Raw genomic sequence first — 25,841 nt, forward strand, 5'->3', positions numbered from 1 at the left:
TCTCCCTCCCCTTTCATATTCACCTACACAGTTCCTTCAGGAGTTCCTTCATGTCACTGGCCTCTAGTCTGTTAGACTAACAATCAAAAATCACAAGGTAATACAGTAGAAAATTAAGTCCTTTGCATCTGCAACAATGTGTAGATTGCCACTTGGTCTATGGCTCTCAGGCCAATGACTTAATACTTAATGTAAGAGATTCCCACCCCCCACCCAGTTGGAATCCTTTGCTCAAGTTTTTTAGACACAGAAAAAGAATGTTTGTCTCCAAACTTAGGACAGAATCAGGTGTAATAGGAATCCAGTGGACCACCTTCTTTAAAGAGAACACAAAACTGTGTGGAAAAGACTGTCCATTCCTTGGCTGACTGACTTGGAATTTCTTACGTGATGTCCTTCTTCCTTGGGGGCCGGTGAATATTCCGCACCACGCACTTCACCATCCATTCAATTCCCTCGTTCACTCCTTTGCTAAAGAAATAAGTAGACAAGGTTTAAAAAAACCCCAAACAACCACAACAAACAACCAAGACTGAAAACATGGCTCATGTAGTCCCTAACTGAGCCCTTACAAGAGCAAGCGAAGGGTTCCTGCTCTTGAAGGGCTGCCCTGCAGTTATTTACTGGCATTGCTACGTTAGTTTCTCATACACACAAACAATGAGGAACTGATTTTTTTAAACTCAGTATGTAAACTCCATCCTTTATTTTTCTGGTGTGTGTAAAAGTCTACATCCAATTTAGTTAGTCATCATCTCTGTGGAAACTTTGGACGAACCACTATCAAACCACCTGACAGTCAGCTGCTTTGAGGTTACTTTGCTACAAGCCTCAGGCTACTTGTATCAGATCTTCCAACCCTGGCTCCAACTTTCTGTAACGGCCAAGCAAGTCACCAACTCCCCGTCTGCACAGCTCCCAACCAGGACTTCCACAATTATTTTTTTTTTTTTTTAGTGCAACCTCAAATTGAAATTTTGAAAGGAAATTCCACACAGATCAAAACTAGAAGTGTTTGGACAAAACCCACAACAACTGAAAGGGTTGCATTTCATAAGATTATTATCTAATACTTCTCTTCCAGTCAGTGCTTAACCATTGTTCTTGTGGTCATTCATCTACTTAATGGCATTTGATTGTTAGCAATGCAGACAGACAACAGAGATTTTTCTCATTGTTTAAGAAGTTTTTATCCTTTGCAGTAGCTTGTGTAATAATACAGCTTTCTTGCTAGATTAAAAAAAAAAGAAGAAACCTCGAAGCTCTGGATTCAGTACAGGCAGTAATTCAGATAGGAGTATTTCTAGCCATCTGGAACAATACTTTTGACTTATGCCAAATAGCACTTTTCACTCAAAGAACTGAAAGTGTAACCAAAGTATTGCAAGACTCAATGTGCAATGGTGACACTAAGGCATCAAGAATCTAGTGGGTTGGTTGAGGTCATGGCATGCAGCTGCATAGGCCTGAAGAAGAATCAGTCTCCCAAGTTTTGGTCTGTTCTAGTCATTGTATCTTAAACCACAGGCATTCCCAGTGTAAGAACACTCCTGGAGATTGTTATATTATCTACATAACAAAGCTTATGAGCATGCCAAGAAATAAGAAAGCAAGAGCATAATTAAGCTGCTAACAGTGGAACACCACTCATTTCTCTGGCAATGTCATTAACAGCTATATTTTCAACTGATTTCTTACATAAAAGCCAGGAGCTGCAGCAAGCCAACGACTGCAAAGATTATTGTGTACCGAGAAGGGATAATAAGGGATAAAAATCAACAGCTCCATATGCCTCCAAGTAATAGTACATTTCCATTGTGTTTCATAGGTGGGATTTACAGATGAAGTTACTGACCTGGTGCAAGTCCAAAGTTCCCAAACAAGTATCTGTCACTGCTGGGAAGGAAGCACAGCCCCCTCTCAGGGTTTATTAAATCCTGTAGTACTGCTCTGCTTGTGTGACACCCTGCAGCTGTTCAGTTAACCACACCACCATCCATTCTCATACTTACCCAGTAAGAGCAGAGCAGGCCTGCGTCAGGCAGTCTCTCTTCCCAATTTTGTTAATGCAGTCACTAAATGCTGTCTTGATGTCAGGTATTGACAGACAAGTCTGCAAGAGAAACAAAAGAAAAGCTTGCTTTCTATGCTTTGAGAGATGGTGACCTTCTTCCAAAATGAATCCTAACACATCCACAGTTCTGCTTCAGTCAGGATGGCACAACGCTGTTAGGCTGAACCCCCTCACCCGCTAACACAGCAAATTCACATCTTTACATTCCAAAAAAAAAGGGAATATGTTCTTTTTTCACCAAAGAGAATACTATTTGCAGACAGTATACACACACTGCTACACTTCCGTGATCCTCAAGATGTACACTTCTAAGCAAACAGTCATGAAAACGAGCACAACCTGCATACCCTCGGGACACTCCTTCCAACCTGCCCCAATCATCACACGCAAGTTCCAGCTACCAGAACGCTACAAGAGCCTGTCTATGTACAAAGCCTTTTGAAACTGCGTACCCACCAGAATCCCAGACAAGCCAGTTTCCATAGCTGACTCTGCCAATTGCCTGGATCGTGTCTCCCTACATGCACACTCTCAGAAAACAGCTTGGACGTGATTTTTCCTAAGTTCTCAGCACGTTCCTTGAATTTAAAGGCACAGCTGTCCCCCGGACTTGTGTTTTTGTTTTTTTTTTTTTTTTTTTTTTTTTTTTTTTTTGCATTTTGCATGCAGGAGACAATGCTATCTGCACTAAACGCAGCACATTTTCTCATGCCTGGTAACACTTTGCTCTTGATCACCATCAGGTCTTGCACTTCTGTAAGGTTGCTAGGAGATTGCTGGGAATTGTTTTTTTAAATACACAAAGGCATAACCCCCCCAATAAACCAGTGGATTACTTTCCTGACATAAATCACAGTGTTACACAAAAACTTTATTCTTCGAGTTACAAACACAACAAAAGCAAACCTGCCCTACTGAAGTCTAGACTTGCATCTTCCTCCCTGAACACAGGCAGCAGGTACGAGAAAACTCACCAGTCTTTGCATCCTCTTCTCATCTCAGCGCTTACTTTTTCCTCAGAAACCCTGGACAGGCCATTTAAGCACTTTAGCTGTCCACGAGGCCAGCTCTTTCCTGCCTCTGCAGACATCTGCATCAAATACACGTTTTGGACAAGTGTTTACTCCAATGCCAAATCAGACCCTTGTGAGTCTTGAGGATTAGTCCAAGTGTATGTACACTTTGAAAGAACAGACTACCTGCAAACAGGAATCCAGTCTTCTACAAGTCTGGGCCTTAACTTAGCAGAAAGACAGAAATTAACCATACCAGCTATCTATTTTGCAAAATACCAGTTCTGGAGAAATTAAATAAAAGAAGTTACCATAGGGATGACCATGTGACAAATAAGCAGGTTTCAGTGCTTAAAAATAAATAAGGGTTCTTAAGAAATGGCTTGAGAGGAGTTTAATGACACCCAATTCATCCAGTGCTCTTGAATCCGGACTTGTGATTTTCCACTGCCATGGGCCTAGAATCCATTAGTTGTGCAACTTTTGATGACTGTACTTTCTTATGACCTAAGTTGCATTTCAAACTTGCAGTTTCAATCAATGAGCTGGAAACCGTATCCAGAAATGTTACTTAATTAGAATCATAGACTGGTTAGAGTTGGAAGGGACCTTGAAGATGATCTCGTTCCAACACCCCTGCCCTGAGCAGGGACACCTCCCCCCAGCCCAAGTTGCTCCAAGCCCCGTCCAACCTGGCCTTGAACACCTCCAGGGATGGGGCAGCCACAGCTTCTCTGGGCAACCTGCGCCAGGGGCTCACCACCCTCACAGGAAAAAATTTCTTCCTAACTTCTAATGTAAATCTCCCCTCTTTCAGGGATACGGTTGGCTTTCTGGGCTGCCAGCACACATTACTGGCTCATGTTGAGCTTCTCATCCACCAACACCCCCAAGTCCTTCTCCTCAGGGCTGCTCTCAATCCATTCTCTGCCCAGTTTGTATTTGTGCATGGGATTGCCCTGGGCCATGTACAGGACCTTGCACTTGGCCTTTCTGAACTTCATGAAGTTCACACAGGCCCACCTCCCAAGCCTGTCAAGGTCCTTCTGGATGGCATCCCTTCCCTCCAGCGTGTCGACTGCAGCTTGGTGTTGTTAGCAAACTTGCTGAGGATGCACTCAATCCCACTGTCCGTGTTGCCAACAAAGATGTCAAACAGCATCGGTCCCAGTACCAATCCCTGAGGAACGCTACCCATCACTGGTTGCCACTTGGACATTGAGCTGTTCACTGCAACTCTTTGAGTGTGGTCATCCAGCCAATTCCTTACCCACCAAGTGGTCCATCCATCACATCCATGTCTCTCCAGTCTAGAGACAAGGATATCGTATGGGACAGTGTCAAATGCCTCACACAAGTCCAGGTAGATGATGTCAGATGCTCTTCCTTTATCTACCAACGCTGTAACACTGTGGCAGAAGGCCACCAAATTTGTCAAGCATGATTTGCCTTTAGTGAAGCCATGCTGGCTGCCACCCATCACCTCCTTATTTTCCATGTGCCTCAGCACAGCTTCCAGGAGGATCTGCTCCACGATCTTGCTGGGCACAGAGGTGAGACTGACCGGCCTGTAGTTCCCTGGGTCTTCCTTTTCTCCCTTTTTTAAAAATGGGGGTTATGTTTCCCCTTTTCCAGTCAGCAGGAACTTCACCAGACTGCCATGACTTCTCAAATATGACGGATAGTGGCTTAGCAACTTCATCTGCCAATTCCCTCAGGACTGGCAGATGTATCTCATCAGGTCCCATGGACTTGTGCATCTTCAGGTTCCTTAGATGGTCTCAAACCTGGTCTTCTCCTACTGTAGGCGGTTCCTCATTCTCCCAGTCCCTGCTTTTGTCTTCTGCAACTTGGGCAGTGTGGCTAGAGCACTTGCTAGTGAAGACCGAGGCAAAAATGTCATTGAGCACCTCAGCCTTCTCCTTATCCTGGGTGACCAGGGCTCCCCTTTCCTTCCGGAGAGGACCCACATTTTCCCCATCTTCCTTTTACCACCAACATACCTATACAAGTTTTTCTCGTTGCCTTTGACATCCCTGGCCAGATTTAATTCTATCAGGGCTTTAGCTTTCCTAACCTGATCCCTGGCTGCTCAGACAATTTCTGTGTATTCCTCCCAGGCTACCTGTCCTTGCTTCCACACTCTGTAGGCTTCCTTTTTGAGTTTGAGTTTGTCCAGAAGCTCCTTGTTCATCCATACACTTCATTGCAACAAAGTCCTTAGAACTTACTTCAGGATTTCTGCCAAATGAAAAGCCTACAATTCATAAAGATGAGCTGTCATCCACAGGATACATAGTTAAATTAAAAAAAAAAAAATTAAAAAAAAAATAAAAAATCAAACACTAACTTTAGAGGGAGTCAGACTGGAGACTTGGGAGTTGGAATTCATATCAGTAGGTCTGGAAGATGGGCAAGAGATTACTACCAAACAATCAGCTCTGTAAGTTTGTAAAAGATGCTACTTCAGTTTTGGTATGGCGTTCACTGCTAAATAAGAAAAGCAGGTCCAGCTGCCTCTTGATTTAAGCCAAAGCTCTAGTCAATCATCCAACAACTGGGAAGGAGGAAGAGCTGCATGACAGTTCTTTGAGCTATTTTTCATGTCATTACTTTTTTTTTTTCAGTAAATAAGACTTGGCAGCAGGAAAGTTAAATCCCAAGGCAGCTGAAACTCAGTGAAAATTTCTTGAAATATACTTTAAGCTTATCACAGTTTAATCACAGAATCACAGAATAGTCAGGATTGGAAGGGACCTCTGGAGATCATCTAGTCCAACCCCCCTGCCAGAGCAGGGTCACCTACAACAGGCTGCACAGGACAGTGTCCAGGCAGGTTTTGAATGTCTTCAGAGTGGGAGACTCCACAACCTCTCTGGGCAGCCTGTTCCAGTGCTCCACTACCCTCAAAGTGAAGAAGTTCCTTCTCATGTTAAGATGGAACTTCCTATGTTCAAGCTTGTGCCCATTACCCCTCGTTCTATCAATGGGCACCACTGAAAAAAGACTCCTCCCATCCCTCTGGCATCCTCCCTTTAAGTATTTGAAAGCATTAATAAGATCCCACCTCATTCTTCTTTTCTCTAGACTAAAGAGACCCAAGTTCCTCAGCCTTTCCTCATATGAAAGATGTTCTAATCCCCTAATCATCTTCGTAGCCCTTTGCTGGACCCTCTCCAGCAGATCCCTGTCTTTCTTGAACTGGGGAGCCCAGAACTGGATGCAGTACTCCAGATGCGGCCTCACCAGGGCAGAGTAGAGGGGGAGGATGACCTCCCTCGACCTGCTGGCCACACACTTTTTGATGCACCCCAGGATGCCATTGGCCCTCTTGGCCACCAGGGCACATTGCTGGCTCAAATATATAACACATGTATAACACACTCTCCTTTCCTGAATGATGATATATTTCAAAATCTTTTAAAAATAAATCCAAAAGTGTTCAAGGTAGGAAATAACAGTGCAGAGCATAGTCATGCTGTCCTTGATTTCTACTTGCAGAAGCCTGTGCAAAGCAATCAGGCAACAGACGTCCCAAAACCCACCAGCAGACCAGTACACCTGCACATATCCTGAGGCACACAGAATCTATCTCCTTACCTTGCCCATCTTTGAGGCCTTTGAGAAGTCCAGATTTCCCAGTGCAGCTTACAACTGCTGTAGCCATTTTTCCCCCCAGATTAATCAATTATAATCACTTCCCCTTCTCACCCTCTGGTATAATCATGGCCTGCCCTAACTTCCACAACGCTGTCCAGCCATTGCTCTCCATAGAAATCTCCAGCAGAAAAGAGTTTTGCTTCTGAGAAGACTTTGCACTATTTACATTGTTTATAGTAGGACGTCACTGCATCACAACACTACACCTGTTTTGAGGAGTATCTTTTCGAGGAATATCTTCATCCCCTTGGGATGAAGCACCATAACACAGCAGAGGAGACAGCACCACTGAACTATCAATTCAGAGAAACTTTGGTTTAGTGTTCAAGGGGAAGCCATGAAATGGAAATATTGTCTTACAGCAGAGGAAGAGGTATGTTACCCATCACTTCAACTAGGAGAATTTGAGCGCCTCATGCTTGGCAGAAAATGTCAGCTGCGGCTTCTAAGTCCCCCTCTTTTCCACCTCCCTATCTACATTACAAAATATTTGTTTACAGATGTGTTTTGTTTCTCAACTGAAACCACATAAACCAAGAGCAAACTAGGGAAGCTGGATTTGTGATCACATAAACAGTGTACAATTACAATAATAAAATCCACAGATGACCTTTCTGGAGTGATGTTATCTACCCTACGCTTCAGAGGAAACTCACACAACGTGACAAATCATATTTCTATCTCAACTTCCCCAAAATGACCATCTTTTCATGAAGGCTCTTCAAGGCATAGTCTAGCCAGGACTGACCGGCCTGCACAACCAAATTCCTTTTACAAAGGTTTCAGAACGGCATTACCCAAATTAAGACTCAGGAATGGTACAGCTAGATATATATGAAGCAAGCAAGGATCCATTTCTGGAGTCACCTGCAGAAAAACATGAGTGGCTGTTTTAGGCAAAAAAGGTTGGATTGTAGAGTCTTTATCCATTTGCCAAATCCACTGCAGGAAAGACAATGCTGCTGCTTGGCCTCATATCAGAATAAAACCTGAAGTACAGACTCTTCAGGTAATCCTGAGGTCCATCTCAAGAGTAATCAATCAGCAGAATGGAACTAAAATAGAAACAACAGAAAGGTGGATAGCCTAAGTAAAACTATGTAATAAAAAGTTTAACCAACCTATGTTCTGCGCTATCTTTTTTTTTTTTTTTACAAGCTTGTTTTAAATTAAAACTTAGCTTGTTTAAATCAAAACAAGCTTATTTAAATTAAAACGAATTTTACAGGGAAGCTGTGGTATTTCTTAAGCTGGAAACTAGAACGGCCATCATGCAGAAGGCCTATTTTTTAACAACTGTGTGGAAAATAGATAACAGTACGAGTCTTCAAATATATGCTTCTGCTCACCATGACTCCTGTCATTTTCCAAAGACACGAGGAGGCTTTCCAACATTCTGAAGATTTCAAAATAAATTTCCAAAATTTATCTTAGGATTAGAAAGGCAAAACTTTCTCCCAAAGACATCATACAACACCCGATTACTTTCATAGGCTATTTTTTCAGCTCTTTTTTTCCAGTATTTTTAATAGGGGTGCAAAATGAGCCATTCTATCCTCAAGTTTGAACAGTTCACTGTACAGTTCAGAAATATATAGCTTTTTATAAACCTTTAAACAGCTGCAATCACATCAAAACCAACAAATATAAATTCTTATTTTGCAGCTTTTTCTGCAGTAAACAGCAAAACTGCCTACTATTTTCAAAAGCAGCCCTCTGACTTGAGAGGGAGTCCACATGAATTGTTATATATTAGACATTTAATTCCCCTACAAAGCAATAGTTCCTTTAAAAAACAAAATAAAACAAACTCCCTCCCACAACACACACCTGACCCAGTCTTTTAATTACAAAACAATCCAGTTTTGAAAGCCCTGCTAAACACAGAACATTCTCTTGTACAAAAAAAACCCCAAAACCATATACAGTATTGTCCCCATATTAGAATTGGTATTTTGCAGTCTATGACTGCATTTCACCTCCTGATATGGCCAAACACCGCTCATGCTTGGCAGTTCTGAGTAGATGCAATTTACACTAGGGTAGCGGTGCCCATTAACAGGGGAATTCTTTTCTACAAGGAATTTAGCATCAGGGCCAAAAAATTCTTACGCTTTATGTAATTTCAGCATTGAGTCAGAACTTCTCTTAGCTTACTGTGAGGAATGTAAACTTTTTAAAAAAAAAATCTATGTCAGATGTACTACTTCTGATATATTTCACCACAAGTCTTCTGCTGGCCTTTAAAGATGTAATCATCATGAATTATCTTTCATCTGCAAATACCAAAAAGGTTAAGATACCACTTATCCTCCTGTATCATGATCCATGTCAACGACAGAGGAATGCTGGTGAGAATTCCCCACTAAAATTATATGTCTGAGGTTCTACAGCAGAAAAAGTTTCTACCAATGATAGTCCTGTAACGTTTGATTTTCTTCCAGACATCTTCAATTCCACTAGATCAGTGGAAGAGAAACAGCCCTTCCAGTTTTCTAAACCTTGCTTAAGGGAGCCTGAATAATTACTGACAAATAAGCTATAGTCTCTTTAATGTTTTACTAATAGCACTGATGTCTCTCTACTCTATGTCCATATCCAAGATCATACTCTAGGAACAGGCCTCAGAAACTACAATTCAGGTGTTTCTTAAAAACAGGTATACCTCCAGTCAGTACAGTTTTGCTAATCTCTTGTCACAGTTCTACAACTGCATACAGCACTGAATCTGCGGGCTGGTCTTGGACCCTCCAGAAGGGGCAAGTTTTTATCTTGAGACCCTGTTCTAAATACCTCTTTCCAGTCAAATAAAGAAGTCCACTTGTTCAATCATTTTTCTTTAGTCTGGCTAGGGTGCCACAAGAGCTGGCTTTTGCAGTATGGCTGTAACAATATGCATGTAGAGTCATCAGGAAAATTGGAACAGCTTTCCACGTCACTGCATATAGTTTAATTCTCAACAGCTAAAGGCAAGAGTGCAGACTGCTCCCTGCTGTAAGGCTGCAGGGTCGCATGGAAATATGAGAGTTAATATTCTGGTTTCCGCACAGAAAAGACAAGTCAATTTCCACACATACCAGCACTCACAGCAAAGTCAGGACCAAAAATCAGGAGTTCTGTCTCTTAATCTCGTGCTGTCTTTAAAGTGGAACTACATTTCTTTTATTTCTGTGACTAGGTAATCTTATGATCACCCAAAAAAAATCTATTGTGTTGTACATGTGAAGTGTAACCAAATCCTCCTTTAAAGCCAAAGTGTTTTCTATGTAAGTCTCAGGTATTCCTCATACATACACACCGAGCCAGGTGTAAAGTCCAGGGGAAGAAGCTGGCAAGCGTTAGCATACTTTGAAACAGGTACTGCTCACAGCTGCCAGGGCTGGTACTCCAAATTCTACTGAAAGTCTCTGGCTCCATCTAGAGATTAATCACTCGAACTGCAGTATTGGAGTTCCAGGAACAACGGATGGAAAGGAGGAAAATACGGAAAATACCATGACCACTTTAGGCACTCTTCCCTTTTTTCCGTGCTGGCGGAGATGAGAACTGCCCTGGATGCATCACCTAAACAGTCATATTGTAGCACCCACTAACTTGTCAAATATAAAACAAGAGTTTTGCAGTTCTAGATACCATAGAATCATAGAATGGTTTGAGTTGGAAGCGACCTTAAAGATGATCTCGTTCCAACCCCCCCTGCCCTGGGCAGGGACACCTCCCACTAGACCAGGTTGCTCCAAGACCCCTCCAACGTGGCCTTGGACACCTCCAGGGATGGGGCAGCCACAGCTTCTCTGAGCAACCTGGGCCAGGGGCTCACCACCCACATGCATTTGTTGTGCCGTGGTAATAGTAGAGCAGCATAAACAATGTACACTAAACATTTTTTTGTTCTGAATAAACAGGAAAAAACAGTATCAAGATACCAAGTCACAGTACAAGAAAGACCCACCATAGCCACGTAGCCTGTTCCATTCACATAAAAGGTTCAAAACAGCTGTGATGGACATCCCTCAGTAAACTCACTCATGCCACTGGAAAAGGGTTGGAGGAGAAAGGAAAAAAATAAAACTAAATTCAAAGCAATTATTCCCAGCAGTGGGAAAGTACCACAGGATCATTCCAGAAATGTGAAATATATTTAACATGAATGCAGAGCTCACCTTTCCAAGGCTAATTTGCTCACTTAAGAAGTAAATCTGCAATAATCTTACCTCTACATCCTGCTTGTTAGCTAACACCAGAATGGGAACTCCTTCCAGAGCTTCACTGGTAATCATCTTCTCTATAAAGCACAGAAACAAAACCAGAGGTTTAGCTAGTTTTGGAAGATAAAGTTGTGCAAATGACCGACAGACTGTCTGGACATAGGGATGAAGCAAGAGGCTCCTCCTTGTACTGTACTTTGATTTGATGCGACCTTTCAGGCCAACTTACTTCCAGGGCACAAGAACAGACATTACAGTAATGAGAGAACTGTGCCACAATACATCATGAAATCACAGTACAGGTAAAATACAATGTACTCACCAAAAGCTCTTTTAGATTCTGAGAGCCTCTCTTCATCAGTGGAGTCAATAACATAGATCACTCCATGAGATTCAGCATAATACTGAAAGGATAACAGATATTAGTGTATCCATCCACTAGGACCATTTGTCCCTCTTTCAAAATTTTACCAAATTAAAACAAAAATCAGGTAGACATGCAAGAGATCAACTGGTTAGAGCCAGCTGTTTCCATAATATACAGATGCTAAGTACTAGGGTTACCAATGAGCCTGTATGATTACTAAATGATCATACTGCTTCAATTCTAAAAGAGACAAAAACATTTCTAAAAGGAAAGAAATACATCTCCAACCTTGTCCCAAAGAGACTGTAGCTCCTCCTGTCCACCAAGATCCCAGAACATTAGCCGAGTTTTGCCAACATCAATAGTACCAACTAGAGGCAAAGAAGAAAAAACAATCCAATGAAAATTAAAGGTGTTCTCTAAAGCACAAACACCTGCATACCCCTCTAAGAAATCTGGGGTAGAACAGTCTTCTAGAGGAAAAAAATCACATATAGTGACTACTTTCGGCAACAGAACAATACCTTTGCAAAGACTGACCACTAGTATCAGACAGAATCATATCAGTGCAAATAATATCAGAATCAGGCCAATGAATGAACTCCAGTGAAATTTAGCTTAAGCTCTGAGCATAGCCCTGAAATGGGATACTTGAATTTTTAAGACTTCGGAGGTTTTTTCCTCATAAGCTAAGCAAGCCTATTTTATTCTCTTACAAAAATACATAGGGGGTTGGAAGATACAGTCCTCACTTCCAGGAACTATTTTGCCCTTATCAATTCTTAAATATTTCAAACAAGAACCAGCTGTTTCTAATTGTGCAGGAAAGCTGAGAAAATTCCAAACAGATTTACTTACTGTTTAAGCCTACAGTGGTTGTGATTTTGGACAAACTCATCCCTTTGTAGTTCTTGTTAAATCGAGTTTTAGTTTGTTCAAGGAAGGTCTGAAAAGGAACAAGAAAAAGTAATTACTATCAAGTATTTTACTGGCTGGGGTAATCCTAACCCAAACCTGCCTTTTCATTTCTGCAGAATCCTGCTCCAACAGATACTGCCCTATCTAACCTTGGAACAAACCACTCATCTTGTTCCCTATTTTAGCCAGGAAAGAAGGGATCACAGGTGATTACGGGATTACCAAAGCCTCAGCTACATCCCTGAAAGCTTATGCTAAATTTAAGTAAGAGGGAAAAATTGATTCTTTGGTGTGACATCGTTAAAATAACTCACAATACGGCTGAGGAAAGATTGACCTGTCTGTTGGAAGCTTTATCTTTTGAGGATATTTAGAATTGCGTGTGCCCTCCACGCAATTGGTAATCAACAGCACTTACGGTTTTACCAGCATTGTCCAAACCAAGGATCAAGATGCAGTACTCATCCCTCTGGAACATGTATTTATAGAGTCCAGACAGCAGAGTATACATCCTGCTCCTGCAACAAGCACCAGGAAATCATTAACAAACAGGTCATTTCTGAAAGTCTCTCATTCCACAATGCAAGTTTCTCCCAACACCAGATAAATAAATGACGTTATTCTTTTATCAGTAACTTTCATATATAGGCAATCCCAGGACAAATCACAGATTCAGGAGAGATCATGCAAATAGCTCAAAGTCAAATTTTCAAATGCATACAAGTGAGGGATTATGTTCCAAAGAGTTTAACCTCTGTTTCTGCACATAGTGCCCAGCATTCACTGCAAACTCAACGCCCATCTGAAAACTATTCTGTCTGCTTTGGGGCTTAAAGAAGAGCTTGAATGTGTTTTATGGTACGTGTAAGATCCACAGAAAATGAAGCTAACTTCATACAAATACACAGAACAGGTATTTTGAGCAAGAAGGTACAGGCCAGTCCCTCCCTCCTTGTTCCTGATCCCGTATCACGAGATCTTTAATGGTTGAACTGAGTGCAGTGTATCTTAAAGGCACATAACCCCCCCTACTTATCTTAATTTACACCTTATCCAGCAACAATTTTCTGTTACAGTATCCACCATACAAGTATTTCGCCATCTTACAATGCCACGAAGACAAGACAGGTAAGTTAACGAACCAAAAGCAAAAGACTAAGAATCAGGCAAAGCAACACCAACAGCTGCAGAAGCCCACACATTTTTTGTTGTTGGATTTGCAAACAAGGCAGAGAAGATTTGCTAAGGTGCAGGAAGTATTGGTACCAAGTGCTACAGCTGACTCACAGAACATTGCAACAACACTCCTGTTTAAATACAGACAAAGAGAACCTCAAGGCAAAGACTTTGAGAAGCAACTGTCTTTGAGCAAGTGTGCACTTCACTTTGAAGCCAAAAAACATTGCTGAAAGGAAAAATAACAACAACAACAAAACAAAGAAAAAAAAACCCTGTTCCAGACTAAAAGTAAGAGATTTCTCAAACTGGGGCACAGCCAGACCGAGGACAGGGCACCTCAGGGTGCAGGAGCTTTACCCGCCGTGCCAGTGGGCACCCTTCATCTCAGGCTCACGCCGTCCCCCGGGAAGGCATCGAGGCTGCGGCCTGGGTACAACCCCCCCTGCCAGCTCCCCTTTCAGGCCGGTAAGTGATTCCAGGCGTGCCCAACCACCGGCCCGCTCCCCGCAAGTCCGGGAGACATCCCTTCCCCTCTTCCCCTGCCACAGCCTGACAGGGAAGAGGGGGAAAACCGACCCTCCCCGCCATTGCCCCCTCACGGCCTGGGACCAGTTCCTGGGCCGGGCCGGCGGCGCCTCGCAGGCCCGCCCCAAGTCCAGCCGTGCCCCGCGGGCTCCCGCCGCGGCCCTTGCCGTTCCCCGAGCACGTGAGGCGCCGGACAGAGCCCGAAACCCGCGGCCCCTCACCAAGTACCGGAGAGCCCTCCCGTCACCCAGCGCCTCAACGATCCCCGTCGGCACCGGCCGCCGGCGCCATCCCTCGAGCGGCGCTCTGGGAAGTGTAGTTCCCGCGCCGCTGCGGGGGCGGTGCGCTGAGGGCCTTTTGGACTACAACTCCCAGAATGCTCAGCGCCACGGCCGGCCGGGGGAGCATGCGCAGTACAGGGCGTTGGCTCGCTGCTGAAGTGGCGTAACGGGTTGGCTGGAGAAGCCGGAAGTGGGGTCCTGGTGGGCCGGAAGTTGGCGGGGTGTCATGGCGGCGGTACAGTAGGGGAAGGGGGAGCTGAGGGGTGAACGGGGCGGTCGAGGCGGGCTCAGGTCAGGGGGTTGCTGCCGACCCCGTGGCGGAGGGGTCACGGGGCGAGAGACCAGGCTGCCGGGGGAGCGGTGCCGTGTGTGGGCCCGGTGGGCTTGAGCGGACGCTGTGGTGGGAGAGGGCAGGGCCCGGCCCGGCCCGGCCCGGCCCGGCCTGGCCTGGCCTCTCTTCGGACTTTCTTGTTGCTTTTCGCCGCCTTGTCGCTGCAGGAGCATCACCTGGTTACTTCCGAGGGAAGAAGCAGGACGGCGGGGTAGATGGTAGCTTCAGCAGACGAGGTCTTATTATTCAAAAAGTTGGTCATCTTAAGTAAACTCTTTGAATATGTTTTGAGTTCCTGGAGAGGACACAGTTAAACACACTTTTATTTTGCTGATAATGGATGAAGAGAGTTTGGAAGCAGCTATTCAGACCTACAATGCCCAGCTGCAGCAAGTGGAGCTGGCTTTAGGGGCAGGCCTGGACCCATCGCAGCAGTCAGACTTGATTCAGTTGCAAGAAGATTTAAAGCAGCTGATAGAACTGACTGAATCCAGCCTGGTGTCTGTTAAAAAGAGCAAACTTCTGGCTACTTTAGATACAAATGCCTCCTCCTCCTCCTCCCCAGTAGGTCCCCTGGAGCGGGACACCAACCCAGAGAGTTCTGCCCAAGATGAGGAGTACGCTGCTTTTAAGGAAGCCATTGCTGAACTTGGAACCGACGAGAAGTCTTCAGCTCATAACAATGAGATATCATCAAAGAGAGATGAAGAAACTGATGACAAAAATGAATCAAAGTACAGTGAAGAGGAGGAGGAGTCTGACAGAGAGGAGGAGGAACTGAGTGGGATGAAGGTTAAAGCCCCCTACTACAGTTCTTGGGGGACCCTGGAGTACCATAATGCTATGATTGTGGGGACAGAGGACTTAGAAGATGGCAGTGCAGGAGTCAGAGTGCTGTATCTCTATCCGACTCACAAGTCTCTGAAGCCGTGCCCGTTCTTCTTGGATGACAAATGCAGATTTAAAGAGAACTGTCGGTAAAAAAGAAAAAGGGGTGGGAGGGGGCTTATGTCCTTTCTGTAGCTAAAGGCCTTGTCCTCCAGAGGGATAAACCTCCTCTGAAAGTACTATGTTCGGCTTTTATACCCAATGAAATGTTGCCTTTATGTTTTTAAAAGTTGTTATGGCAAGCAGTGGCATCAGTTAGGCTGTTTTCTTTAGCTAATGTATAGATTAAATGGAAAATCCCATGGGAAAGTTGCAGAGGTTTTACATAATGAATTGTGGCTAAATTAATAACTGATTAAGTATTTTAAAATAAAACACCAAAGCTGGTTGTTGATAGTGCTTACATTTCAGTTGCATGGAGAGGTTGTAGAGTCTCCATCTTTGGAGATCTTCAGAACTGAACTAGATAAGGCCTTGAGCAACCTGATCAGTCTTTGAAGTTGGTTGTGCTTTGAGCAGGAGGTTGGACTAGGGACCTGCCTGGCTGTGTGATCCTGTTTATCTCAAAGGGTCTGTGACATTTTTTACTGGATGTGTCACTAGCAAGGAAAGCTTAATTCTGTGGGGTGGGATGTGTTCATGGCCTAAATAATGCGTTCATGTGTAACATGGCCTAAATAATATGTTTAAGATGAAAAGTGAATAACTTGTAATTGAAATAATGCAGGATAAAACTCCCGTGACTACTGGTGAAGAATCATCACTGCTGACAACTTGTTTGCATTTCCTTTAAGGAGAAAAGGAATTCTTATTTAAAGCCTGCTCAAATGAGGTAGAGATAATTCCTCTTCTGCCTTCCCTGGCAGGTTTTCGCATGGTCAGGTGGTCTCTGTGGAAGAGCTTCAGCCATTTCAGGAGCCCAATCTGAGCACCCTGGAGGTGGGCTCAGCCTGCCTGGCGAAACACAGCGATGGAATATGGTACAGTGCAAAAATAACCGGTGAGTCATGTGTGAATGTGCTTTGCCAGGATTCTGTGTGGAAGGTGAAGGCTGATGCTTAAGTGAATATAAAACGTGACTATTTTGGTTAATGATAGAGAAATGTTAATTATGTAGTGGCATCCCTAAACTGAAAATCTTGACATAGCTGAGAAAACAGTCTGAATTTTGTCAGGATTGGGAAGGGAATAGGTTAGGAAACAGGAGGGTGTTAGACAAAAAGGAGACGTAAAGAGTGGGAATATGGAAAGGAAATGACTACGTGGTCATTAACTGCACCAAAAGGGAAGAGGTAAGTATTGCAGGAATTTGCATGCATATTAGGTTAGAATTACAATAATCTGCTCTTAGTTAAACAAAACCCCTGCCCATCAGCTGCTGATACAGGCTTCCCCATGTCCTGGGGAGACTGAGAGTTTATTCTCTCTTTCCATCTTTCTTTGACTATTACTAGGTCAGAGGGGAGCATGTCTAACTTCTCTTTAATTCCATTTCTCAGCAGCCCATCTTTCTTTATTTTTAGAAATAAACCTTTTAAGTATCAACACAGGCATTATGGAAATAGCTTTTCATTGCAGTGGGTGCTTCTCCCTCCCAGACAGAAATATAAAGCACAAACAAAACCCAGCATTTTTTAAAACGTGTCCCTTGGGCCTTCCCCCTCCCCCGTGTCATTCCACTGGAGCTAATTCTGTTTTAGAAAGCCCTCTGCCGGTTGCATATTGGACTTCCTTGAACTCTTTTTCCTTGCTTTTCCTTCTGTAGACATTGACAGTGGTTACTACACTGTGAAGTTTGATTCCCTGCTGCTCAAGGAAGCTGTTGTGGAAGGAGATAGTGTCATTCCCCCACTGCGAAGTGAAGATGGTGCCGAATCTGCTGAGTCTGATGAAGACAGTGTTGATGATTCTGGTTATGCTAAAGGTAAGAGAGTGGGGATGGTGTGAGCGAAAGTGACTTGTGATCTAGGTCTGCCTTTCTCTGGGACCTACTGAATTACTCTCCTGGACCTTTCATTATAAGTGTCACACCTCTGATAGAAGAGTAGCTAATCTCTTTGTATGTCGCTGCAAGATAGAGAACAGTAATTAGTTATTATGTTACAATTGCAAACTAAAATCTTTGGTTTATGCAATTTACTGGGCTAATGGCGGTTGGAGGTTTCCAACACATGAAAGAAGAGAATGTGATATTTTAGAGCCAAGTTCCAAGCTCTGAGTCTGTTTCTTATGTGGCTGGCTGAGTTGAGCTAAGTGAATCAGAATGCTTCCTCATCTCTGGGAGCTCCGTGTAGCTCCATGACACACGAGTACGAGACCCCAGTAATTGTGAATGTTTGGTCCTGCCAAACATTTGGTTTTGGTGCTTCGAGGAAGTCACAGGAACAGCCATGCCCTCTTTTACTATTGAAATCTGACACAGAGGGAGCCCATGTGACTTCTTTGAGATTACACAGACAGCACTGTCCCCATGCTAGTGCCACAGTTACATCATAGGGACAAAATTGTGTCCTAGAGCTCTTTACATTTAGCTTAATAGAGATTATTGGATCCTAATAACACAAAATTACCATTTTGGCCTAGAGGAACCTCATACCAGAGACATGAGCTGGAGGCACAGAATAAGTATTGCACACCATGGTGTCAAATTTTACTCTGATGGTATATGTCAGTCTGTATCACCATCCTAGAAGGAAGGAAAGGAAGCATAAAAACTTCTGGATGATTCTGCCTGGAACTATGAGATGGTATGTGTGTTAAATCAAGTGAGATCTCTCATTTAAGTGACTTGCTGTGCAGGCTTCATAAAAGGTGACAGCTCGATAGGAACCAAGTAAGGCTGGAGGAGCAGCCAAATGATTCTAGGGTGGGAGAAGTATATTATTCTACCTCCTGAGCGGTTTTCATGCTGTGTGGGTGCCCCAGATGAAGGTTTTGCATAGCAGCTTTGTTTCTGTGTTTCACTGATTCTTCTCTTCTGTGCCTCAGTGATAGATTCGGGAGTTCCAGAGAATGGGGAATGGACTCCTGCCTGCAGTTCCTCTTTTGGTGGCTGGGAAGCCCATACTCGTGGTATCGGCTCCAAACTGCTTGTTCAGATGGGATACGAGTTTGGAAAAGGTAAGAGGAGAAGGTGGTCCAGGTGATGTGAGGGCCTGGCTGCCTTGTCATCTCAGTCTCGTGGTAGATCCTAAAGCTAGTTAAGAAGAACAAGATTTTTGGATAAAGCTAAAACTTTTCTTTGTTGAAGGGCCTGTTAGATAAGGCACAAGCTATGTGATGAATCACAGCTGCGTGGAAGTGTTAGAGGGAAAGAAGGAATAGCTTTTTAATCGACGTACAGGCATATGTGTGCACCAGCCCCTGTATGGTAATAGCAAAAATTGGAGGCATTTGGAACCATGGTCAAGTTCATGATTAAAGCCGTGAGAACTATTGTATGAGATGTTCAAAGGCTTTTGGTAGAAGGGAACTGATCTATGAAGCTTCTGATGTCTGTGTTAAAGCATCTCCTGGCTGTAGACGCAGACTTCAAAGCCTGCTGAACTAGCTTCTCACTACACAAATTGTATTGAGCCTTGGGGGCTTTAGGAGGCCAGTCTGCTGCTTGCATTTGTCTCTGGTTCTCCCAGAGGAACCAAACCAGTTTTAAGCAGAACCTGACTTGAGAAGCTGAGAATGTGAGGCTGAACTTGGTTTCACAGAAACCGGCCTCACGGATGGCCTTGGGCTTTTATCATGTATCTTCTGTTGTAGAAGGCTCCTGTCATAGCATCTGCATCCACCATGCTGTGGCCTTTGCTGCTCCTCTTGACTTGAGTGGTAGTTTACGGCTTTTTGTACCTCAAAAGCCTGCTTGCTTGTTCTGAGCTTGTGACTGTCAGCATGAGCTTGTGGTGGGAGGTGACTTGGAGAGGGGGTGTCCTCACTTGCAGTAATCATTGGTGTCTCTCCTCAGGGTTAGGGAAGAATTCTGAGGGCCGAGTGGAGCCAGTGCAGGCTGTGGTACTTCCTCGAGGGAAGTCCCTTGACCAGTGTGCTGAGGTGCTTCAGAAGAAGAAACAGGGGAAGCTGCACCCAGGCAGATCGAGGAAATGCAGAGCAAAGGGAAGCAGCTCTGGACAGTTCTCTGCGGGCAGCCGTAAGCCTTCCCGAAATGTGTTTGACTTTTTGAATGAGAAGCTGCGAGGGAAGAGCACTGGGGAGAAGGCTGGAGGGGTGGTAGTGCCAGAGAGGAACAGCAAGGAGATCTACCATGCTAGCAAGAGCACCAAGAAAGCCCTGAGTGTCCGCCTCTTCCAGACAATGGAGAAGATTGAACAAACGCAGAAGGATATCAGAGGAATCCAGCAGGCCCTGGCACGCAACATTGGACGGTAGGAAAACACTGTCTTCTGGGACTGCAGGATGAACTGAGAATTCTTGGTGGGAATTCTGGGAAGGGGTGGGCTTGAAATGAGGTATAGGAGGAACAAGTGAAAGATGGATGAGACCTAAGGGGAAGTGGAGGACAGAGACTTAAGCGTGTGCTTCAGACCAGCTTGGACAGTGGTGAATGCGTCTGGGGTCCTTTGGCTGGAATTCAGGCTGTGGCGAAGAGAGGAGCTCTCTGAGGAAGGGTACCAGAGCCCATTCCTTCTCATGCCCATCTCTGCAGCTTTGCTGTTGAGTGTCACAGGGGGACATTTTCTAGCCCAGATTGTGCTGGGCATCGGGTTCTTCCTGGCTTTCAGCAGGTCACTTGCGCTGATCCCACAGGAAAGGGCAAACCTTCCTGGGATGGTGACGAGCCTTTGATCTTATCATGCAGGGTGACGTTGCCGTAATGATTTTTGCTTTCAGGCACAGCATCGCTACAGCTCAGCTGGAGGAGAAGCTGGCTAACGCGCACAAACAGCTGGGGCAGCTGCAGGCCCAGGAAGCCAGTCTGCAGCGGGAGCAGAAGAAAGCAGACACGCATAAGAAGATGACTGAGTTCTAGTCTCTGAGAAAGGCGTTTGACTGCAGTGATTGTCCTTCTAGCCAGCCCCAGTGCTTGTGGCCTCAGAGCCTGGGCGAGCCATCCTACTCCTCTGGTCCTCAGGCTGCCCAGCCTGAAAACTGGGCTGAAAAGCAGCAGTTTCTAAAAACTAGATGCTTCTGAGCCCTGCTGGGAGGGGGAGGAGTACACATGTGTCTAGCCCTGAAAGCATTCACTATACCTGAGCCTTGTATAAGGACTAACTACAAGAAACACGATTCTCTGCTCTCTTGCACACATCTTTCCTCTGTTATCACTGCGGTAGCACCTCCATCCAGAGTCTGTAGCTACTTGAGTGATAACACTGCTGGCCACGAACCAGCTGAGGAGGGGCTTTGAAAGCCCCACATCCTGCCATCAACTGTGGCTTGTGTTTACAGCCAACTGACGAATGCAAGTGGAGGCAGGGTCCCGAGCACATTCCGGCAAAGCAAAAAAGGCTTGTGCTGGGTGAAAACAACAAAGGCAAATTGCTTCAGCTGCTCTCTACCCTTCTGGGTTTTGCTATGGGATTTATCCGAGAACTCAGTTTTTCTGGGAGCAATTCCTTGCAGCCCTAGTGTAATGAATAGACAGAAAACTGGCAGCTTGGAGGTGGGTACGAGCGGCCTCAAGCATCAGATTTCATCAGTTTGACTGTAAGAGTATCCCTAGGACATGCTGTAGCCTAACTCATTGACTTGGCATGGGAAGCTGCGTGGTTCCACAAGCAGGGTGCCAAAGCTTAGGGAATAAGATAACAGAGTAACAAATTCTCCAGCTTCCTAGCTAGGAACAACTCCACAGGGAACCTTGAGATTTTTGCCATCATTACTTGAGTTTTTCTGTCCTAGGTGGCTTGCTGAACACAACTCCTTTTATTGAAAAACCTCAGGACCAAGATTCAGGTCAGACTGGGCCCGGGATGAGCACAAAGGTCAGGAGGTCTGTATGTGCCCAGCGTGCAGCCCTGTCTGTGCGAGAGCTTCAGGCCGTGCTGGAAGCAGGCCAAGCAAGCCAAGTGCCCTTCCCTGCAGCGTGGACAGTCTTCGGCCAGGAAGGATGTCTTCTCCCCTAGATTCTGTTCTGTGTTGGCGGCAGTCAGTCCGTGTCCCAGAGGAGATGGTGGTTTCATCAGACACTGTTTCTGGTGGGACATACGCATTGTAATTGCTTTTTTTTAAAAAAATTGTTCATAATTTCATGCCAGTATCTTAAGGATGCAATTTTTTTTTCTTAATTTAAGAAATCAGTTTCCTCTTATTCTGTGAGTCATTTTTCTAATGAAAAGTTTTGATCATTTAGTACCACCTTTTTTATCTGTTCCTAAGAAAACTTACAAAGCTGTCAACCTGGGCAGGGCTGCACCTACTTGTAGGGTCAGGCTGCCAAACTAACCAGAAAATCTGAAGCGGAGGGAGATACAATCAGAGTTGTTCAAGTCATGTGGGATTTAGCATTGCTGCAGACACACCTCAGAAAACGCAGAGCAGCAGCAAAAGTAAACAAGGTGAATGTCTTCAGGAAACCCTTTGGAGTGACTTTCCTCCTGGAAAGCGCTTGGATCCTGCTGTGATGAGCACCCTGTCGATGTGAAAGGTGATGTGGGCTGCCTTGAGCACTTCAGCATCCATCTGTTCCTAACTAAATTGGCCGTACTATCTTCATTGTTCTGAATTTGTGTTCTCCATGCACTGGGCTTCACTCAAGGGTTTGACAATAGGTGCTCAGTGCCCTTCCCTCACAAATGAATGGTTGTTTCCCACACTCAAGCGTTGAGTGGTGACAAGGATTAATGCGCCCGGCTTAACATGGGCACCTGCTGAATTGGCCCATGACTGGTGAGCCAAGCTGGGCAGAGAAGTTTCTTGGGTTTGTTTTGTACTCTGACACTTTTTAACATCATCATCTTTTTAAGAATTGGCTGTATTGGCCCTGTGTCTCGGCTAAGTTGTATTTTGATCCTTCCTTGTGATTTCCATGGCCTTACTTGTCAAACTCCTATTCAAATGGCTGCTGCCTCCCACCCAAGACAGTTCACGTCCCTGGTGAATAAAGTTGGTTTTTACTTTTTCCCCTCTGTCCTTGTAAGGCGTTGTTCATTTGCAAGGTGATGATGATCTGTGGCGACCCATTCTTTCCTTGTATTCCCCCCGCGGCTAGAGGGCTGGCACTAAAACCAGCTCGGTGGGAAGCGGAGCGCGGCAGAAGGTGCTCGTGTGTGCCGGGTGCCTGCAGCGCTCGTCTGCAGCGCTGCTTGCAGCCAAGGCGGGGAGAAGCCCAGCCTACCGCTGGGTGAAGCAACCACCTCCGCAGGCCAGGAAGCGAGCTGTGGTGTGCGCTGCATGGTATCTGCTCAGAGCTGTCTGCTCTGGAAGGAGCTGAAGAGGAGTGGGAGAGCGCAGATCAAGATGTTTGAACTGTTTGGGAATGCCTAATTAGGAATAACTCTGCAGGATAAAAGAAATGAAAGTCTCCAGGTTGGCTGGCAAGGAAGGCAGCGTGATCGGATTCCTGCTCTTCGCACTCATCAGCTTTTGAGTTCCTGCAAAGTAAGTGGTGGTTGCTTTCTTGCCTGGCAAACTTGGGTATCTGCGACTAAACCAGGGTTTGAAAAATACTTTCAAACCCCCTGATCCCGACAGAAACGGCAGCGCTGTTGGAGATGCTGTTGCAGCTAGCTAGACTGGACAGGCAGGATTCCTACTCCTAACGCTGCAGTGGGGAAGCATCAGCTGGGTTAAGCTTCAGCCGGCTGCAAGGAGGGCTGCAGGCTTCGTGCCGCTTAACGCTTTGTCGCTCTGGCAGCATCTGGGCTTAAAAAGGAAGAAAAGGTGCTTGAGCTCATCAACGCTGCCGGGGTGCCGTGGCTTGAATCTAGAGGTTGAGCGGGAACTGGTTACTTTCGTGGTGAATGAATTGTTGAGTTCAGAGGTGTGGGGCGTTGTTTTTTTGGGGTTGGGTTTGTTTTTTTTCAATGGAAAAATTTCCAGTTGTCTTTTGGGGAGGGGGAGTAGATTTTTTTGTTTGCGTACGGAACAACTCTTGGCGAACTGCTGACCTCCTGGCTGCAGGTGAGGAGGCTTGAGAGAGTGTGGGCATCGAAGCACTGTCTTCCGTAAACCTGAAATTATGTAAAACTACTGAATTTGGGGCAGGAAAACCACTGCGATAGGCAGGTGATTGTGGAGAAAGCACGCATCTCCTTAATACCCTCGACCTGCATTGGGAATCTGCCTTCCCATAACTGCAGCCCCGAGGTCTCCGCTGGTGTCCTGCTGCCGCTCAGCTCTGCAGGTTCTCAGCTTCTGCTTAGGAATGCATTTCTCTGCCCAAGTGAGGGCATTTCCAGCAATCGCGGAAGGGCGGGAAGAAAGAAAAATGCTGAAACGATGTCAGCCTCGACCAAAGCCACCCGCTGTGAGCAGGCGGGTCACCTTAAGGTTTCAAGACTGTATTTTCACAAAAGCCACTGCAGCATATGAGTAGCAATCAGGACTGTAATTACAAGCGCGCATCCAAGTCTTGTGACGTTTGGGTCTGGCACTCAGAAATGTAGTTGTCCCTTTCTAAATGAAACCCCTCCAGAGGAGTTTGACCATGAAATCTCTCCCTCCTGCCGCAGAAACGTGAGTGAAGTGGGTGAGATATCGTGCCTGCCCCATAGCTGAAATAGTCTTAAAATTTACTAATTGCACCCCACGGTCTAGGGCAGATTCAGTGCTGTTGACTGACTGTTACGGGGCTTTCACTTTTCATAATTGAAAAGAATAAAAAGATCTACTTCTGCTTCTTGGGACTTTTTGTCAGTACAACTCCCCAGGGTCCCCGAGCTGTCTTTGCTGCAGCCGCGTTCACCATCGCTGATGGAAATCAGCTTGTAACGTTTGTCCTGGTTTCTTGCAAATAGGCTTTTAGAAGTTTCATAGACTTTCTTCTTGTCACCCCGCGCTGAACACTGAGTGTGGTTTTATCTGGGTGGATGAATCAGAGGCCAGACAAAATCAGCAGCAGCAGCAGCACTTAATTTTACAGTAAATTTAATCTTGTTTTCGTGAAGCCCGGCTGAGAAACTTGCGCCTTTTGGAGGAGTCACAAAAAGCTCGCGTGTCCTGGAGTAACAAGCCAACTGCACTTATCGTGCCCGTGCTCAGGTACCAGGAAAGGGAGTTATTCCCTCCTCGGCGGGCTGTGGGTGTGTGTCGCACGTACGCAGCGACTGTCGCTGCTCTCATCTTCAAAGCCATCTTGGCTCGCGGAGTCAGCGCGTTACAAAATGCCGTCTGCTGAGTCTCCTGCCCCAGAGAATAGCCCCGGGACCGGGAGATCAATAACTTTATTGGCAGGAAATTCGGGTGTGCCTTTCAGAAGGTGTCTCTGAGACTTTGCCTTGCAAACCTGCTCAGTCCTACCTGAGCGGCTTCAGTTAGACACTGGGTTTTCCTCTCAAATCGGTAATTCTGGGAGAACCAACGCGTCGTCCCAAAAGTGGCTTCTCCCAGTGACTGCTGAGCCTGAAAGAGCGTGCACTGGGCGTTTGCACAGGCCAGAAATCCAGGAGCAACCGCCGCCCCTCCTGCACCAGGGAAAGCGGGTGAGAAGAATTTCCCTGTGTTAATTTCCAATTAGGAAGCCTCTCCCTTGGTTCTTCAATCTTAAAAATACAGGGATGGAAAATCCACCCGCTGTGGGATGAGCTGCCCCCTGCGTGCCTGCCTCAGCGCGCTAAAAGCTCGCCCTTCCGTTCCGCTGTAACGCCCGCTCCCGGCCCTCGCACCTCCTCGTAATTTCGTCTGCCAAAGCCCAGAGCCTCCTCAGTCCTGCCCTGACCAGAGTCGCTGCTGCAGCCTGCGACCCTGCCGCTCTAATGAGCTAAACGAGTTCAGCGAGGACTGTCTAAAGCGACTGCCCGTGTTGCAGGTAATCCGTATAATTAATATATGCTCAGACAGAAAAGCAGTGTTGTCTAATTAAAACGTCGTTGGAGAGGGAACAGCCTTCCCTTCCCAGCTCTGATCTAAGCCAGTCTGTCCAGCCCGGTTAGTCCCTAAAACCTCTCTGTCTCAATTTCCACGTTGAAATAATTGCTCTCCAGGGGTTAAGGCTTCAGTCAGGGAAGTTTCCGAAGGCGTGGGAAGGTCTCAGATAAAAGGGTGCTACAAGTGGGCAGAGACTCGCTGGTTATTGGGGTAAAGATGCGCCAAAGATGCTGCTGCGTGGCACGGGGTGCAGGGCAGAGGGGAGCGACATCGGCGGGGTGGCTTCTCACCGGAGCTCGTCTGACCTTTCTCATCTGGATTAAGATACGGAAGAGGGTAGGAGGTGCGCAGCGTGCCCCCGCGGGCTCTGCAGCCCCAGCCCTGCCGGTGGAAACTGTCCTGCTCGGCTGTGCCAGCCC

At 45.6% G+C, this 25,841-nt stretch overlaps 2 protein-coding genes across 2 annotated transcripts; one reads left to right on the forward strand and one right to left on the reverse strand.

Annotated features, from left to right (window-relative positions):
- Positions 1-236: 236 nt before the first annotated feature.
- Positions 237-14,224, reverse strand: ARFRP1 (ARF related protein 1). The gene is made up of 8 exons (XM_082491111.1): positions 14,166-14,224; positions 12,659-12,758; positions 12,181-12,268; positions 11,611-11,693; positions 11,278-11,359; positions 10,962-11,032; positions 2,013-2,113; positions 237-471 (listed from the first exon to the last, which is right to left on the reverse strand). Exons 2-8 carry the CDS (start codon positions 12,749-12,751, stop codon positions 384-386), a joined length of 606 nt encoding a protein of 201 aa, XP_082347237.1. The 5' UTR covers positions 12,752-12,758; positions 14,166-14,224; the 3' UTR covers positions 237-383.
- A 600-nt stretch (positions 14,225-14,824) lies between these two features.
- ZGPAT (zinc finger CCCH-type and G-patch domain containing) lies at positions 14,825-20,785 on the forward strand. Its single transcript, XM_082491226.1, has 6 exons — positions 14,825-15,533; positions 16,311-16,444; positions 17,210-17,368; positions 18,433-18,564; positions 19,403-19,820; positions 20,287-20,785. Exons 1-6 carry the CDS (start codon positions 14,893-14,895, stop codon positions 20,423-20,425), a joined length of 1,623 nt encoding a protein of 540 aa, XP_082347352.1. The 5' UTR covers positions 14,825-14,892; the 3' UTR covers positions 20,426-20,785.
- The last annotated feature ends 5,056 nt before the right edge of the window (positions 20,786-25,841 follow it).

The sequence above is a fragment of the Vanellus vanellus genome, assembly GCF_965231255.1.
Source record: "Vanellus vanellus genome assembly, chromosome: 15".
Classification (NCBI taxonomy): Eukaryota; Metazoa; Chordata; class Aves; order Charadriiformes; family Charadriidae; genus Vanellus; species Vanellus vanellus.

Bases quoted from the DNA above. Each gene is read 5' to 3' on its own strand.
- ARFRP1 (XM_082491111.1), bottom strand. From the start codon at position 12,751: ATGTATACTCTGCTGTCTGGACTCTATAAATACATGTTCCAGAGGGAT. The intron at 12,269-12,658 runs GTAAGTGCTGTT...GTTCCTTTTCAG, and splicing joins TGGACAATGCTGGTAAAACC to ACCTTCCTTGAACAAACTAA. The intron at 11,694-12,180 runs GTAAGTAAATCT...CTTTGCCTCTAG, and splicing joins AACCACTGTAGGCTTAAACA to TTGGTACTATTGATGTTGGC.
- ZGPAT (XM_082491226.1), top strand. From the start codon at position 14,893: ATGGATGAAGAGAGTTTGGAAGCAGCTATTCAGACCTACAATGCCCAG. The intron at 16,445-17,209 runs GTGAGTCATGTG...TTCCTTCTGTAG, and splicing joins GTACAGTGCAAAAATAACCG to ACATTGACAGTGGTTACTAC. The intron at 19,821-20,286 runs GTAGGAAAACAC...TTTTGCTTTCAG, and splicing joins CTGGCACGCAACATTGGACG to GCACAGCATCGCTACAGCTC.